The sequence below is a fragment of the Mycteria americana genome, chromosome 7 (genome assembly GCF_035582795.1).
Source record: "Mycteria americana isolate JAX WOST 10 ecotype Jacksonville Zoo and Gardens chromosome 7, USCA_MyAme_1.0, whole genome shotgun sequence".
NCBI classification, from domain to species: Eukaryota; Metazoa; Chordata; class Aves; order Ciconiiformes; family Ciconiidae; genus Mycteria; species Mycteria americana.
Window position 1 is genome coordinate 24,675,311 of NC_134371.1, and position 15,595 is coordinate 24,690,905.

Below are 15,595 nucleotides of genomic sequence, written 5' to 3' on the forward strand. Positions count from 1 at the left end.
CAATACTGGACCTGATGGTCACCAATGCAAGTGAGCTCATCAGTGACATCAAGATTGGAGGCAGCCTAGGCTGCAGTGATCACACATTGGTGGAGTTCACAGTCCTGAGGGATATGGGACAGGCGAGGAGTATAGTCAGGACCCTAAATTTTAGGAAAGCAAAATTCCATCTCTTCAAGGAGTTAGTCAGTAGGACCCTCCTGGGAAACGGTTCTCAGGGACAGGGGAGCAGAACAGAGCAGGCAGATCTTCAAGGATGCTTTCCATAAAGCGCAAGAGCTCTCAGTCCCCAGATGCAGGAAATCAGGCAAGGAAGGGAAGAGACCAGCATGGCTGAGTCAGACATGCTGGTCAAACTAAAGAGCAAGAGGGAACTGCACAGGCAGTGGAAGCAGGGACAGGTAACCTGGGAAGAGTATAGGGACGCTGCCTGCTTGTGTAGGGGTGGGGTGAGGAAGGCCAAGGCGCAGCCGGAGCTGAACTTGGCAAGGGATGCAAAGAATAACAAGAAGGGCTTCTACAGGTATATCAACCAGAAAAGGAAAGTTAAAGAAAGCGTACCTCCACTGATGAACGAGAATGGTGAGCTAGTATCAACAGACGAGGAGAAGGCTGAGGTACTCAACGGCTTTTTTTGCTTCAGCCTTCTCTGGCAACCGCTCTCCTCAGCCCTCCTGAGTCAATGGGCAACATGTTGGGGACCAGGGGGGTAAAGCCCCTCCTGCTGTAAGGGAAGATCAGGTTTGTGACCACCTGAGGAACCTGGACATATATAAGTCCATGGGACCTGATGAGATGCATCCCAGAGTCCTGAGGGAATTGGCTGATGTAGCTGCCAAGCCACTCTCCATGATATTTGAAAAGTCGTGGCAGTCAGGTGAAGTCCCTGGTCACTGGAAAAAGGGAAACATTGTGCCTATTTTTAAAAAGGGTAGAAGGGAGGACCCTGGGAACTACCGACCTGTCAGCCTCACCTTCCTCGCCTGGGAAGATCATGGAACAGATCCTCCTAGAAGCTATGCTAAAGCACATGGAGGACAGGGAGGTGATTTGAGGCAGCCAATGTGGCTTTACTAAGGGCAAGTCCTGCCTGACCAACCTAGTGGCTTTCTACGAGGGAGTTACCACATCAGTGGACAAGGGAAAAGCAATGGATATCATCTGTCTGGACTTCTGTAAGGCCTTTGACACGGTCCCCTACAACATCCTTCTCTCTAAATTGGAGAGATATGGGTATGATGGGTGGACTGTTCAGTGGATAGGGAATTGGTTGGATGCATCCAGAGGGTAGCAGTCAATGGCTCAATGTCCAGATGGAGATCAGTGACAAGTGGTCCCGCAGGGGTCCGGACTGGGACCAGTCCGTACTGGGGACCACTGCACTGGTCATTTTCATCAATGACCTTGACAGCGAGATCGAGTGCACCCTCAGCAAGTTTGCAGATGACGCCAAGCTGAGTGGTGCAGTTGACACGCCAGAAGGACGGGATGTCATCCAGAGGGACCTGGAGAAGTGGGCCTGTGTGAACCTCATGAGGTTCAACAAGGCCAAGTGCAGGGTTCTACACCTGGGTCGGGGCAACCCCTGGTATCAATAGAGGCTGGGGGATGATGTGATCGAGGGCAGCCCTGCAGGAAAGGACTTGGAGGTACTGATGGACAAAAAGCTGGACATGAGCCAACGATGTGCGCTCGCAGCCCAGAAGGCCAACCGTATCCTGGGCTGCATCAAAAGCAGCGTGGCCAGCAGGTCGAGGGAGGTGATTCTGCCCCTCTACTCTGCTCTGGTGAGACCTCGCCTGGAGTCCTGCGTCCAGCTCTGGAGCCCTCAGCACAAGAAGGACATGGAGCTGCTGGAGCAGGGCCAGAGGAGGGCCACGAAGATGATCCGAGGGCTGGAGCACCTCTCCTCCAAGGACAGGCTGAGAGAACTGGGGTTGTTAAGCCTGGAGAAGAGAAGGCTGCGGGGAGACCTTATAACAGCCTTCCAGTCCTTAAAGGGGGCCTCTAGGAGAGATGGGGACAGACTTTTTAGCAAGGCCTGTTGTGACAGGACAAGGAGCAACAGTTTTAAACTAAGGGAGGGCAGATTTAGACTGGATTGAAGAAAGAAATTTTTTACAGTGAGGGTGGTGAAGCACTGGAACAGGTTTCCCAGAGAGGTAGTGGAGGCCCCATCCCTGGAAACATTCAAGGTCAGGTTGGATGGGGCTCTGAGCAACCTGATCTAGTCAAAGATGTCCCTGCTCTTGCAGGGGGGTTGGACTAGATGACCTGTAAAGGTCCCTTCCAATCCAAAGCATTCTTAACAGTCTTAAAATAGAGTACTATTTAATCTTAGCAGCAGGAAAAAAACTCAGGATTTTTAAGACTGCAGAAGGTGCATATCTATCTCAGTTTTTGCAGGTAAAGCAAAGCACTGAGCCTGGGTCTCTTACTCCCTTCTGTGATGGTCTGTTTAAAAGAAAAGAAAAAAACCCCAACAATCTAACTTTCTTAAATTCCCATTGCTCACTTGCTGCTACATGCAGTGTGATGAACTTTGTAGGGGTTAAGCTCAGAGGCAAAAGGTTGTGCCTTGAGAGGTGTCTAATTTCTAGTCCTTGTCAAACTCCCAGTTTGTTTCCTAGCAGTCCTCGGAATTTCATGCACTGTGACTGTCTGGCAAATGTGCTGGGAACCCTGCTGGGGTACAACACACATTTACTTACAACTCGCTCCAAACCAGCCACAGCTTCTGACCATGGCAGGTGACCAGTCCCTGGGGCAGAGGGAAAGGGAAAAGGCAGGATTGCACAAGCTGACAGCAGAGCCCCAGAAAAAAACTGAGAGATTGGGAGTGCTTGTCACACCCTAAATAAGAGATATAAAATCACAGTCAGTGAAAGTTATGCTTTCTCTTTATCAGAAATTGAATTTAAAAGGGGTTAAAAATACAGTTAAAATGGTCTTACATGTTTGATTCTTTAAAGAGAGTACAAAGCAGATGTGGGTTTAAGTAACTTTCTGATTATTGTGATGGGTAAGTGTCCAATCTGTCTATGGAGGTTTTAACATGCACCTTAAGAGACATTGTTTGTAAGTGTTTAGCTTGGTCTTGAGCTTGGAAGAGGTTTTTCGCCATGAGGACAGAAGTGGTGGAACAGGTTGCCCAGGGAGGTTGTGCTGCCTCCTTGAAATCCTTGGAGGTTTTCAAGACCAGACTGGATAAAGCCCTGAGGAACCTGGTCTGATCTTGTAGCTGCCCCTGCTTTGAGCAGGAGGTGTGACCAGAGACCTCCTGAGGTCCCTCCCCAGCTGAATTATCCTGTGATCTTTATGTCCACAGGCGCAGCCTTGCTGGTGGCCTGTGTCAGGCAGAGTGGGCAGATTTCTCCCCGCTGTGAGGGACCTTCATCACCTTATGACTTGGCCTCCTGCTCTGAAGTGCTCCTGTTTGGATGCGTTGGTCCTTGGACTTTGAGACTTTTGCTGTGCTCCTCTTGCGCCTCCTTTTGCCTTCTCTGCTCCTCTGAATCCAGTCAAGTCCCTAATGAATGAGACTAGTTTCCAGCTGAAAGTTTAGTTTTGAAGGTGTTCAGTGGCTTCAGTCCTGGTTCTATGACCAAACCTCAGTCCAGCAAATAACGTTAGCTGTTTGCGCCAGCAGACTGTGGCAGCAACAGGGATTGAGTGATGCTCCTTTGCCCTTTCCTCCCCGTCCAGCCTGATGCTGGGGGGCCCCTTTGCAGTGTGGTTGCTGCTTGCCCTGTGCCTGCTCTGCAGTCCCTGCTGTGTGTGGGCACGGCTGTGCCAGACCCCGCTCAGGTTTTGGCCCTGCTCTCACCACGTACGTGTTACCAGGCCTCTTGTGTCTGATTTTTCACCTGTAAATGGCAGCTCTGCTGCTTCTTGCAGACTTTATTCTGTATAGGTGTAACCGTTTAGTGAAAAGGGCTGCATAAGTATCTGAGAGAAAAGGATGGAGGGATGCTCCCCCCGTGCAGCAGCAGGAAGTTGGAGATGGCCCAGTTAAATGGTGGGTGATCCACATCTTTTGCAAAACCCAAGATGCTCAGTGCTCTAATTTTCTTAAAACTCTTGGCAGACAATTGGAGGTACCATGCTTGTTGCACAGTCCTGCAATGGAGGAGCAACGATTCCTGACTACTTCAGCTGCCAAAGCTATTTAAATCTAAAACAATGAAGAAACTGGATTGTGTGCACGTGTGTGTCTCTAAGCCAGGTCACCAGGTCAAGGATATGGCAAATCCTGAGCCCCAGCCCCGGGTGTTAACATCACAGCTCCTGCCAGTCACTGCACATATTGCATGCCCTCTCCTGCACTCTCCCCCTGAGAATCAATAATTGAATTTCTTGCTAAACTGTTGCATTAGCGTAGTACAAACTTCCACTAATAGTCTAGTCCTCCAGCCTTAGAGGAGAGCTTTATCGATCCAGTAGGCTATGCCAGCCCAACAGCATGGCGCCAAGTTAAGACAGCATGTTTCCAGGTACATCTCTGTGGAGATAACCAGTCCTGTAGTGGAAACTGAAGCGGTGATATTTGAAATTGTGCTGTTGTTGGTTGCTTTCCCCCCGATTATATTTATATTGGCCCCAGGATCTGCTGGTTCTTTTATTTCTTTGACTCTTCTTAAGCGAAAGGGACCAGAAGTGAGTCTTTGCTTCATGGCCTAATCTGCTCAGAAGTGCCCCCCAGCCCAAGCTGTACTTGTAACACAGCTGCTTATTGCCGCAGCAATGCCCAGACAGCTGTGAGATGCCCTGAGCATCCGGGGATCAGCTTGCAGAGAGTCCTCATTGCTGAGAAGGTGTCTTTCCTGCAGGGAAAGAGGCTGCCTCCATCCCTGGGGTGCTCCCAGGTCCCCCATTTTCTCTCTCCTTGATTTTTCTAGCCCCTGGTGGCTTTCTGTCATGTCCTCCCCTGAGGCACCCCACTTATCACCCTGGTCTTCATAGTGGCCACTAGCAGCAGGGAGCTCACGTGTGCTGCTTTGCCTCAGCTCAATCCCTGGCGTGAGCTGCCTTACTGCACTGCCCCAGAGTCGCTAGACGATGACCCTGGCGTGATGGAAATGCGCCAAGAGCTCGCTTTCCCCTGAGTGCCCACCGCTACCATGCAGGGTGGTGTTTCTAAATGTGGTGCCCATGGTCCATCTCTTGTCCCCGTTCCTGTGGGCTATAAGGGCAGGAGATTATTGTGGCTGTTCTGACCGGACCAAGGAGGAGGGGGAAATGTTGAAAACTCAGAAAACTGTTGGAATCTGAGCAGGGCTGGCATTTTTGGTTTTGCATTTTGAAGTAAATGTAAAATGCACGTTTTTAGTGGAGTTCCTGGCATTTTGGTTGAGCCTTGATCCCTCTCCAGATGGGTTTGTTGTGCTCTCAGAGTTACAGCTTCGCACGCACCCCTTTAAAACTGGGATTAGTTTATAACAGGGTTGATCCTACACTGGCTTCATCCCCTACGTGAACATTCAATTTTTGGATCTAACCAGTTTTTGTGTTAGGGAAGCATGTTAACTGGCCTCAGTAAGTGGAGTTTGAGCCTTCAAACAGTGAATTTTCTGCAGTTTGGCTGTCCTTGGTGCTCTGTGTGAGACAGTTCTGTTCGAGAAGGAGATCATGGCACCATTTGTGCTTTATTTTGGTGGAAACTGTGTCATTTCAGAAAGGGACATACCTGCCTCAGACATACATAATCCAGGAGGAGATGATTGCAACTGAGCACGTCAGTGACATGGAGCAGCTCGGCTCCTTCATCTACCGCCTCTGCAGTGGCAAGGAGACCTATAGGCTGAAGCGGAGGAGTGTGAGGAGACGTAAGAGCCTTGCTGTGTTCAGCTGTCCTAACTCGCTTTCCCCTGCTTCACCGTTGTTATATGTCTGCTGTTACAGCCGTGCTGGCCTCTTCATGGCGAGAGGGGAGGTTTCCCTGTGGGTGTAAGCACGCAGGAGATCTTTTAAGGTGTTTCCCGTCTAATTCATCTAAACCCAAATCTGGGACGATGCTGCTGCAAATGGGTGCTGGCTGCTGTTTCTATTGTTGTGTCTATCGTTGAGAAAATGGTTGCAGGAGCCAGCAATTCATTTACATGTGGGCTCCTGGGGCTCAACTAATAGCAGTGCTGTTGGGAACTGTTTGGAAAATTTCCCTAATGGAGACACCCGCTTCAGTGGCAGCTATTCAGAGCAGATTAGATCTGCAAATTGCCTTTAATTAATTAAGTTCCTAATAATATGGAAGAAATTGTGAAGAGGGAACATTGAACTACCTTAAAATGATTTCATGAAAATCAGCAATGTGTATCTTATATACAAATGGTAATACTGCTGCAAAAAACTCCTTAATTTCAGTATATGTATTTATTTGTTTTTAGATACTGGTGTACTTAAAGGCTTACCTGAAACATGAACCTATAGTCAGTTTGGGTTTGGATCTCTGGGGAAGCTGCAGGGTGCTGAGAGCGTTTGGGTGCAGAAGTCACCATGGCCATAGTTCGTGGTTGCTTTCCCAACAGAAGCTGCACAATTGTGCACGGGGCTTCTGGCACGCTGGCTGCTGGGTTTACCATAAGAGGGGAGTAGCTGCCTGGCAGAGCTGCCCAGAGGTGAGGTCCTTCAGTTTAAGAGCATGGGGAGCATTACTTGTTTCCCAGAGAGGCTGAGGCCAGGATCAGTGCATGCGGGGATACAAACAGCCAGAGGGGTGGCGATTTTAAACCGTCCTTGGCTGCATTCAGAGCTGTGCTCTGTACCAGCCTGTGACTTCTGCTGGTTTTGTGAGGCTTTCTGGTCTCTGAGATAACACTGAGATGCTGTCAGCTGAAACCAGCTGTTTCCATGCGGGTCCCCTAGCTCATGGCAGCTCTTCCTGCAGGACCATAGCCTGCAGAATATGGCTATTCTTCCAAAGACCGGGTTATGCTGCTTTTCATATGGGCTGTGCTGTTCCTGCATTTCAGTGTTCAGCAGTTGTCTCATCTGTTTTCCTTCCCCCACTTGCTGCAGCTCTTGTAGATTATCATTTGTTGAATTTCCCCTCTCCTCTCTTTCAATCACTTCTAGGAATCAGTCGACGCGAGGCTGGAAACTGTCATCGTATTCGTCACTTTGAAAACACTTTTGTGGTTGAAACTGTTATCTGCAAAAAGTCGTGAAGCCACTCTCCAGATGTAACCTTCCTTGGCTTTGCTTGCACACACATGCTCTCAGCCCTCTCTTTAGACATGGTAATCTGTCCTACTTTTTTTACTCTCCCTCCCCTGCTTGTGCAGCTCTAACGTCTTGGGTCTGTTGTGGCCTCACAGTGGATATTCTTCTCTCCCTGCTACCCACCTGAGACATTTGCTGGGCTTAAATTTACACAATGGTCAAAGATAACCTGAGAGTAGATCCATCTTCTTCCACACCACAGAATGGGAATCTCTTTTGGGAGCAGGTTTGGGGTAAAAGGGATGGCCGAGAAGTAGGAGTGCCTGAAATAGGTGCTCTTTTCCTGGCTGAGCGATTTCATAGTGGTGTAGTGCTTTGAGGCTGCCTTGGCACCAGGACAGAAGGTGTATGTACGAGATGAGGGTTGCCATTTTGATGCTGATGTAATGACCAGATGCACTTCGGAAAAGAATAGTTGTGAGGCTACAGACAGGGTGATTCAGAAAGCTCAGCAAAGGGAGGGTTTCTGCCCAAACCATGCTGTGGTGGTCCAAGCTTGCTGTGTGCTGTCCCCCTGAAGACCAGATTTTCAAACACTGAAAGCAACCACTATGTGGTGTTTTTATGACTGGCTCCTGGACTCACCCCTCACCACGTCTCCTCCTGAACGTGGCATGGCTCAGAGTGACCCACTGAGCAATGCAGGGTATCCTAATGGGAGTTCAGGGTGGACAGGAGGCCAGGGCAAGGGGCAATGAGGTGGGCTGGGAATTACATGAATGACACAGCATGTCCTTGCTCCTGGCCACAAAGCAGAGGGTGAAGTGCAAGGCTGTGTAGCCTTTTCTCTAACACACAGTTGCATCTGCTGTGGGTCCTGGGCAGATCTGCTGTCACTTTTGCCCAAGTAAATAAAAAGGTGAATCTTTGATGCAAGGTGCTCTGCTGATGTCCCATTTATAGGCCGTGGCTGTGGGTGGAGCCAGGTGGTTTACTCCAGCCCTGTGTCCATCCTGGCCAGCTCTGCTTGCCTGGAAAGATGAGTTATGTTCACACGGGTCTTTCTTCCTGAGTTGTCGAGATCCCATCTGTGTGCGGATGGGCTACCATGCCTACATACAAAGTGGTGTTAGCAGCAGAACTGGTAGTTACTGGCAAGTGCAGAAGCAGAATTTTTAAGTTTGTTTGGGTTTTTTTTAACAGAGTGTGTATTCTCGTATAACTCCTCTGATGAAAGCTGTTTTGATAGTAATTAGTGTAGTCCAGCCACGTATCACGTTATATGCAGGCACTATTGTAGTACAGATATTGATACAAGGCAAGATTCAGCTGATCAATATACTGCAGAGAAATTGTGTGAACAAAACTGCGTTTCTATTGATCACCAGACAGAAGAATTGCAGAGTAATTACATATTCTTCCCTCTGTTCCATAAATATAGTTAAAACTAATAAGGTTCTTGAAATGCAGGCAGTTTTTTGGCTTGAAAGAATAGGGTGACTTTCAACTTGGCACATTCTTGTTAACTGGTTTCCAGCAAATCTGGACTTGTTCACCATCTGTTGAAATAAGCTTGTTGTTTTAGAAGAGGAAGGATAAAGTAAATGCAAGTACAATCATTAGCAGAACCAAAAAAAGTGAATATATTTTAGAATAAAACTTTTAAGTAATAATACTGTGAGTGAATTATGTGAAAACAAAACAGGATCTCAAAATGGTCATGTAATGCAATAGGAATTAGTATGCCCTTAGAGGCTGAGAATTTATTTTTTTGTATAAACATACTCAACTATAAACTTTAAGTTTTAACAGGTAGAGGAGGACAACACTTTGGTTTCATTCTGCTTTAAGCTTGATGTAAAATGAAGAATTATGTGCACTTCATGCAGGTTGGTAAGGAAAGTTTCCCACTGCCAGGGGGGTATTTGGTTTTCTAGCATTGTGTTTTTCCAATGACAACTAGCTAGTAGCCCTAACCTTTCATTGCGGAGTGGATGACAAGAAGGGTCAGAGAATCGGTTCACTTAATGGAAATACCACAAACTGGTAAATTTAAGTCCCATGTTTCTTTTCATTTCTAGGAACCTAAGCCTGCACTCAGGTGAGCATACAGACCTTTTTCCCCTTCCTTCTGATTCTGCATGAATTAACTGGTCATTGAATATGCTAACTCTGTGCAATCCTGCAGCTATAAGGACAAACCTTGGTTCTTTAAGGTGAACTAATGTCATTGTTTCATAGGATGAGAATGCAGTTGTCTAGAAAGAAAACATAAGATGCTTTGTATATTTTGTCTGGTAGGACTCTTACTTCTTAGGAAAAATCCATGGGATAATAAAATCTTTTACCTCTGATATGTAAAGCGTGTGTTTGTTCAGAATGAAAAGCACATGCCCTCAAAGAAGTTGTCTCTCATGGGAGGCAGCAGCCGGATCACCCTGGAGGGGCCAGCCTGGTGGCATCTTGGAGCTGGGCAGTGGGAGGATGCTGCAGTGTGGAGGCTGTTCCTCATGGTGCTGGGGAGAGAGCTGCGTGGGGACATGGCTGAGCCCCCTGGTGTCGAACCCCGCCTGTGCCTGCAGGCTCTGAGGGGCTTTTCCCGTGTCCCTGTGCTTCCCTGGGAGACTCAAGGACAGCCCATGGTGAGGAAGTCACTGCCAAACTGTGGTTTGTGAAGGAGAAAGATACCTCTGCTGCTTGGGTGGCTTGTGGGTGTCTGATCTTCACGCTCAGCCTTGCTTCTCCAGCTTCCTGACTTCTTTGTAGAAATTTGTCTGTTCACATGTGGCCGAAGCCTGCTGTTGCCTTCTGGCCAGCTCTGCAGGGCAGGCCTTTGGAGGGCTGCCCTCCTCTCCTCGCTGCGTACAGCGATGTGGGTCCGTTAGTGTTCTTCCAAGCTTTCTCTCTCCCTCTTTCATCCTTCTAGTAGGGAAGTGTCAGAATATTGTTCCTGAACTCGACTGTTACTCTTTCCAAAATTAGTCAGTCAGTGAGGAATTTCACATTTTGCTTGTTACAGTAATTTTTGCTGCATTTTGCATTTACCTCTTCAGTATTTGAATGCTTTTCCCGTTATTGGGGTTCTGCAGAAGAGATCTGCATCTTACAGTAATTGTGTTTGGCAAAGGGTCTTCTCTTGGGCTGGCCCAGCCAGCTCTGTCTGATGGCTCTCTCCTTCCATTGGCACTTGGCTGAGGAAGCAACTGTGCATCATCCCATGGGGACCTGACTCCTTTAGACATTTTCACCTTTTGAAGGCTGAAATGCCAATATTATGAACATGACTGATGCATTTCAGTAAATCTAGTTACCTTTAAACATAGCCACCTTGAGACTTGTCCAGTGTGAAGAAAACCAGCTTGTATTCTGAAATTTTGCATTTTCTTTTGAACATCCACTCTTCGCTCAGTTTTTCATTTCTTGAGGTTATGTTAATTGTCCATTGCTCTTAGGAGACTTGAAATAAGTCAGTTCTACTTCCTAATCTCACTCACACTCTCTGGCAGAAGGCTGCTCTATTTGATTGAACAGTGGCACATATAAAAGCTTGTCAATAAAGCCTGCTTTAGGAGGGCTGTGTGGCAGAGATGCATTTGAAACCCTAAGACATGGGTCACTGTGATAGCAGCTAGCACCTAATATAATTTACCTTTTATTTTTTATACTTGCATATTGCAGTATGGCTCAGGGGTTATTTAGCTTTGCCAGGCAGTGCTAAGTAAGTCAAAGTTTTGGTTTAACTGTAGGAGCATCCTCTTCCAGACTCTGGTGGATTTTTAAAAAATGTACTGGAAACCTATTAAATTAGCTGTTGAAGGGAGGGACCTCAGCGTCTCTTCTAAAACATAAATGAGCTCTTGATTTGTCACAAGTCTTTTACAGCTACATTCACAGTCCAGTCTCATCCCATGAAATGCAGCCCATTGGGATTTCTGCAGACTTGGGACGAGGAATGTTTTGGCTGCGATGGACCACATAGGCTCCAGCAAGGAGGCTGAAGGGCCTGTTTTTTCACCAGCATGATGGGGAGACCATTTTCAGTGGGGGGGAATGGCTGCATCTTGTTGATGTGTGGTGCGTGCTTCTGAGCAGGTGGCAGGAGGGCTGCTAGGTCCCTTGGGAAGGGGCATCCAAGCATGGGCAGTGGGCACATTTGTCCACTGCCAGCCTGCTGATGCCACAAGGCACGGGAAGCTCTGTGCTCGCAGGCATCCCACGCAGCAGCTCTGCCAGGGGCTGGCTGCCCGCTGCCAGCACAGATGTGGGGTGGCTGGAGGGCCATGCTGCCCACGCTGGCTTGGTATGGGCAGCAGGAAGCTGCTCTCCACAAATCGCCTGTTGGTTTTGGGGGTGAAGGGGGATTGTTGGGACACTTTTCTGCTGTGAAGAATGAAAATATCTGTCAAGTGTTACCCTGTGAAATGGCTCCCTGATGCACATATCTGAAAATTGAGCAAGTCCCCATTTTATTATTGTTTATAAGACTTTCAGTTGTCCTTACTGGGAATTGACTACAGCCCATTTAGCTCAACATGAACAGCTGTCTGAGACATTATGTTGATGCCAAGCTAATGAAAGCCTATTCTCACTCTTATACATACTTACGTATGTGCCTTAAGATGTACAAGTTGTTCCCAAGCATTTTGCTGCCATCGTTCTGATTTCCATGCAGGACATTATAAAAGTAAGTATTGTGGATGCTGTTACAGCTTCCCAGAGAAAAAAAAGCTATATAATCTGCCAAAAATAGCTCCCAAGTTAGTGTCCCAGGTCTCAGGAAAATGCCAGTTTCTCATCCTTTTGTTAAGTACAATTCCTGATGGTGGCATTCATGTCCCAGTGAAATCAATGAAGTGCTGCAGGTCCATTGGAGGGAATGTTTTCTGGATTAAATGAACAGAAAGCAGAGTTTTAAAGGAGAGAGTTGCTAATAAATATGGGTTGAGCTTTAGTGAATATTTTCAGCTGAAAAAGAAAAAATATAAAAAGGTAGGTGGAAGCACCTAAACTTCCTGATGTTAAGCTGAAGCATTTGTTTTAATATTTAGTAATTAAGTTATTGTTTCTTGTTTTGAAACAATTTTTATCTAAAAATGCTGAATTAAAATGGTCAAATAACATGGGAATAAAACAAACACTGTTCATTTTATGTAAAAAGAAACATTTATGCTGACCAAAATGTCAACAAAACATTGTTTCTTTCTTTGTGTGTGTTGGGAAAACTTGAGATAAAGAACCTAATTTTGGTTCAATCTGTTTTTTTGTTGTTTTTTTTTTTTTTTTTTTAATTTGCTTCATACCCCAACAGGAAAAGGCCTTACTTTCTATCCAGTATCCAGCCCTACTGTCAGCAGGGCCCAATGCAACTGAAAAGGGAACTGGAGCTTGGAGTGACACTTGGACCATCCAACTTGTCATACTGAAATTAGGAGCCTTTGCTTCCTAGAGAGTAAGGACATCTCTAGAGCATGATTTTGTGTGCTCATTTTAGGACTTTCTGCATACCTTAGTCTCCTAAGTTAGACACCCTTGTATGTCAGATATTTTTAATGACTGGTATTTTTTAAAACAAGGCTGACTTTAGGATGGGGTGATACTGACCATTGCTTTTCCTGACGGCTGTGTACATGGCCCCTTGTACGTAGGACATTTCTGCTTCTTTGCATGAGAACTAGACCTGCTTGCTCTGAAATGCAGCTGGCTCTGACTTCCTGTGTCTGCAGGTAGGGAGGTAAGTGCTGAGCAGAAATACCAGTTGGGTGTCCCTGCGTGCTGGCTTGTGGCTGTTGCTTTCACAGTTTCTGTTGTATTAAAGGAAAATCTCTTGATTTAGGTCGGAGCCGCCTCCACAGCAAGCTTCAGCTGATCAGTAAGTGACCATCCCCATAGTCTCCTGTCATATAGTCCCTTTTCCATGGGATCCTCACAGCTTCCAGGTGGATCTCGCAGGGCAGAGCTCTCCCCAGCAGGGTGGCATGGGGCAGTGCTCCATCGCAGAGGATGGTCCCCAAGAGGTGTCTCCTGCAGATGGGAGCGGTGCAGCACAGCCCAGAACCTCAGCCCCTGCCCTCAGCATCTCTGTGACTGGGCTGTGACTAATGGCCTGCTGGAGGCAACAGGAGGATGCTGCAGAGACGATGTAACATGCAAGGCAGCCTTGCAACTGGGACTGATTATATACGCTTGCACACCTCTCCTGTAGGCAGGTCATGTTAGAGGATGGGCTGGAGCTGAGTGCGTTAGGCAGGAAGAGCATGTTGCAGAGACTGCTCGACAATTCCCAGCACTTCAACTCCTTCAGTCTTTTCTTAAAAGAAATGGGTGGGTTGAAGAATCAAGAACAAGATGTTTCCTTAAGTTTGCTGAAAATATTTGCTCTGGGAATATTATTATTCGTAGTGAATGTGGAATGTGTTTGTGCCAGCTCACATTAACCGTTCTCACTAGCACAAAGATGTTCTCCAGTGAAAGCTAATATGTTATTAATTAATCCAAATGAATAAAATGTGAAAAGGCCAAGTATGTAATTTCATACTTGAACTTTTAGATCTGTATTTGAATTGAACTGAAATAATGTTATGCAATGATTGAAATATCCTCATGGTCTGACCGGGGAAAGAAGTTTTAAAATAGATGACAATGTTGAAGAAAACATCTCAAAAATTTGTTGTCTTTTAAAGAGATTTCTCTAGGATGTCACTCTGTTCCCCCATTTGTTATTCATGGAGCAACTTTTCTCAGTGAGGTAACAATAAAGGCTTTGGATCAGGCCCCAACTCATTTCTCACTCTTTTCAGATGGTGATTTTGTGGTTGTCGCTGCTAGAATGACAGTCAACCCTCATAAGCCGTTCTCCCTTCCCCAGAAATGGTTGCATGTTAAAACTCAAAGCAGCAGCTATAAACTTACTTGCTTTGGCACTGTGGATACATGGGGCTGCCTTCTGAAAACACTGCCAGGTCAGCAGCACTGTCAGAGTGTTGCCCGCTGCAAAGTCTGTGGAGGTTTTTGGGGGATGCAGCCTGCTGCTGGCCTCCAGGTACCTTCTCCTGCTGGCATGGCTGGGTCCGATGGTACCGAGGAGGCCTGGGAAGTGCCTGTGGGCGAGTGGGCAGGGACTTAGCAATGCACATCATTAAGAAATTTGGCAAGCTGGATTTGAGAAATGAAAGAAAATTACTGCTCAGTGTTTTTGAACGTATAGTGGCCTTTGTGGTAATTAAACCAGGGGCAGCATGTTAATGGTCTCTGTGGGGGGAGTATTGGAAAATACAGACCAATTGAGTTACCCTTTAGAGAAAGGTTTGGACCTGATTTGGAGCTGTCATTTTGGTTTTGAGTGCTGGAAGTAGCAACTTTATGCAGTATTTAATATGACTTGGCTGAGTTCAGTTTGGTCTCCAAATGGACTGATCATTTTGTAGGTTGAATATTTGGAAGCAGTCTGGTAGACTGATGTGTTGTTATACAAGCTAAGAATGACACTAGAGGTCACTACAGAAATGTCCCCCGTGTTGTGTGTTGTCCATCCGTGTCCCGTCCCGTCCCCCCCGCCCCCCCAAAAAATGCCCAGAGCAGAATAAACCATGTGCAGACACCTACATCTACAGGCTGGCTTTAAATGATTTTAGCAAGACCTTAGAGTGAGTTAGGGCTGTCAGACTAGCTGAGGGGGAAGGGAGTGGGGGGCTTGGATGCTGGCTCCAAACTTCACAAAGCACTCCCCATCCTTGGCCTTCCCCAGTGCCACTGAAGACTCCCTGCATTATAAGGAGCTTTTAATATATATTTCAAATGCCCCTTCAGATGTGGCACAGTATGCATGCAGCTTTCTGGGGGGCTCATGTCCCTTTGTAGGGCACATACCGCAAAGCGCTTGCAGCACGCTGCCTTTGAGGCTGCCCGCTGGGGTCTGAGGTGCTAACACAACCACCTCCTTAAAAACTAACAGCACATCCAATTATTGAGCAATGCTGGAAAAATCCCACGGTACAGCACCACACACAGCACCTGTTTGTGGACGGGTCCCTGTGGTGTAAATGAGGCAAACACAGAACAGGAGGGTTCACCTGCTCCACCCTGGGGCAGTGAATGTGGCTGGGAACAGCAAACAAGTGATTTCCCACTCCACTGCTGGCAGTAACTCTGTTTAAACATGTTATGTTTCCCTTTCCGGGCAAAGTTGTTGTGAAACTATCCCCTAAGTCAGCAGTCTGGGTCAGGGCAAATGCAGTTAGCCCCTGGGACCTGCTTGGATGGCCACAGTGAAATGGCAGCCGTTTTGGGGCAGACTGTTGCGTTTGCCTCTCTCATGCCGGTGGGGACTGTTGGGAATGAGCACTGAGCCTCATCCAAAGCCGTCACGCCTTAGCTGGCTGTGTGCTACCTCCCTGGCCTGCCAGCCACAGAGACAGCCCTTAAGTAGGTCTTTATCAGG

General features: G+C 47.1%; 1 protein-coding gene across 5 annotated transcripts in view; it reads left to right on the forward strand.

Annotated features, from left to right (window-relative positions):
• ITM2C (integral membrane protein 2C) overlaps positions 1–9,514 on the forward strand; it is a 50,721-nt gene extending 41,207 nt beyond the window's left edge. For all 5 annotated transcript variants that reach the window (XM_075507431.1, XM_075507430.1, XM_075507433.1 and 2 more), the window contains 2 exons: positions 5,675–5,825; positions 7,072–9,514. In XM_075507431.1, the coding sequence (XP_075363546.1) occupies positions 5,675–5,825; positions 7,072–7,163 (243 nt within the window). In that variant the 3' untranslated portion in view covers positions 7,164–9,514. The remainder of the gene's footprint in view (positions 1–5,674; positions 5,826–7,071) is intronic.
• The last annotated feature ends 6,081 nt before the right edge of the window (positions 9,515–15,595 follow it).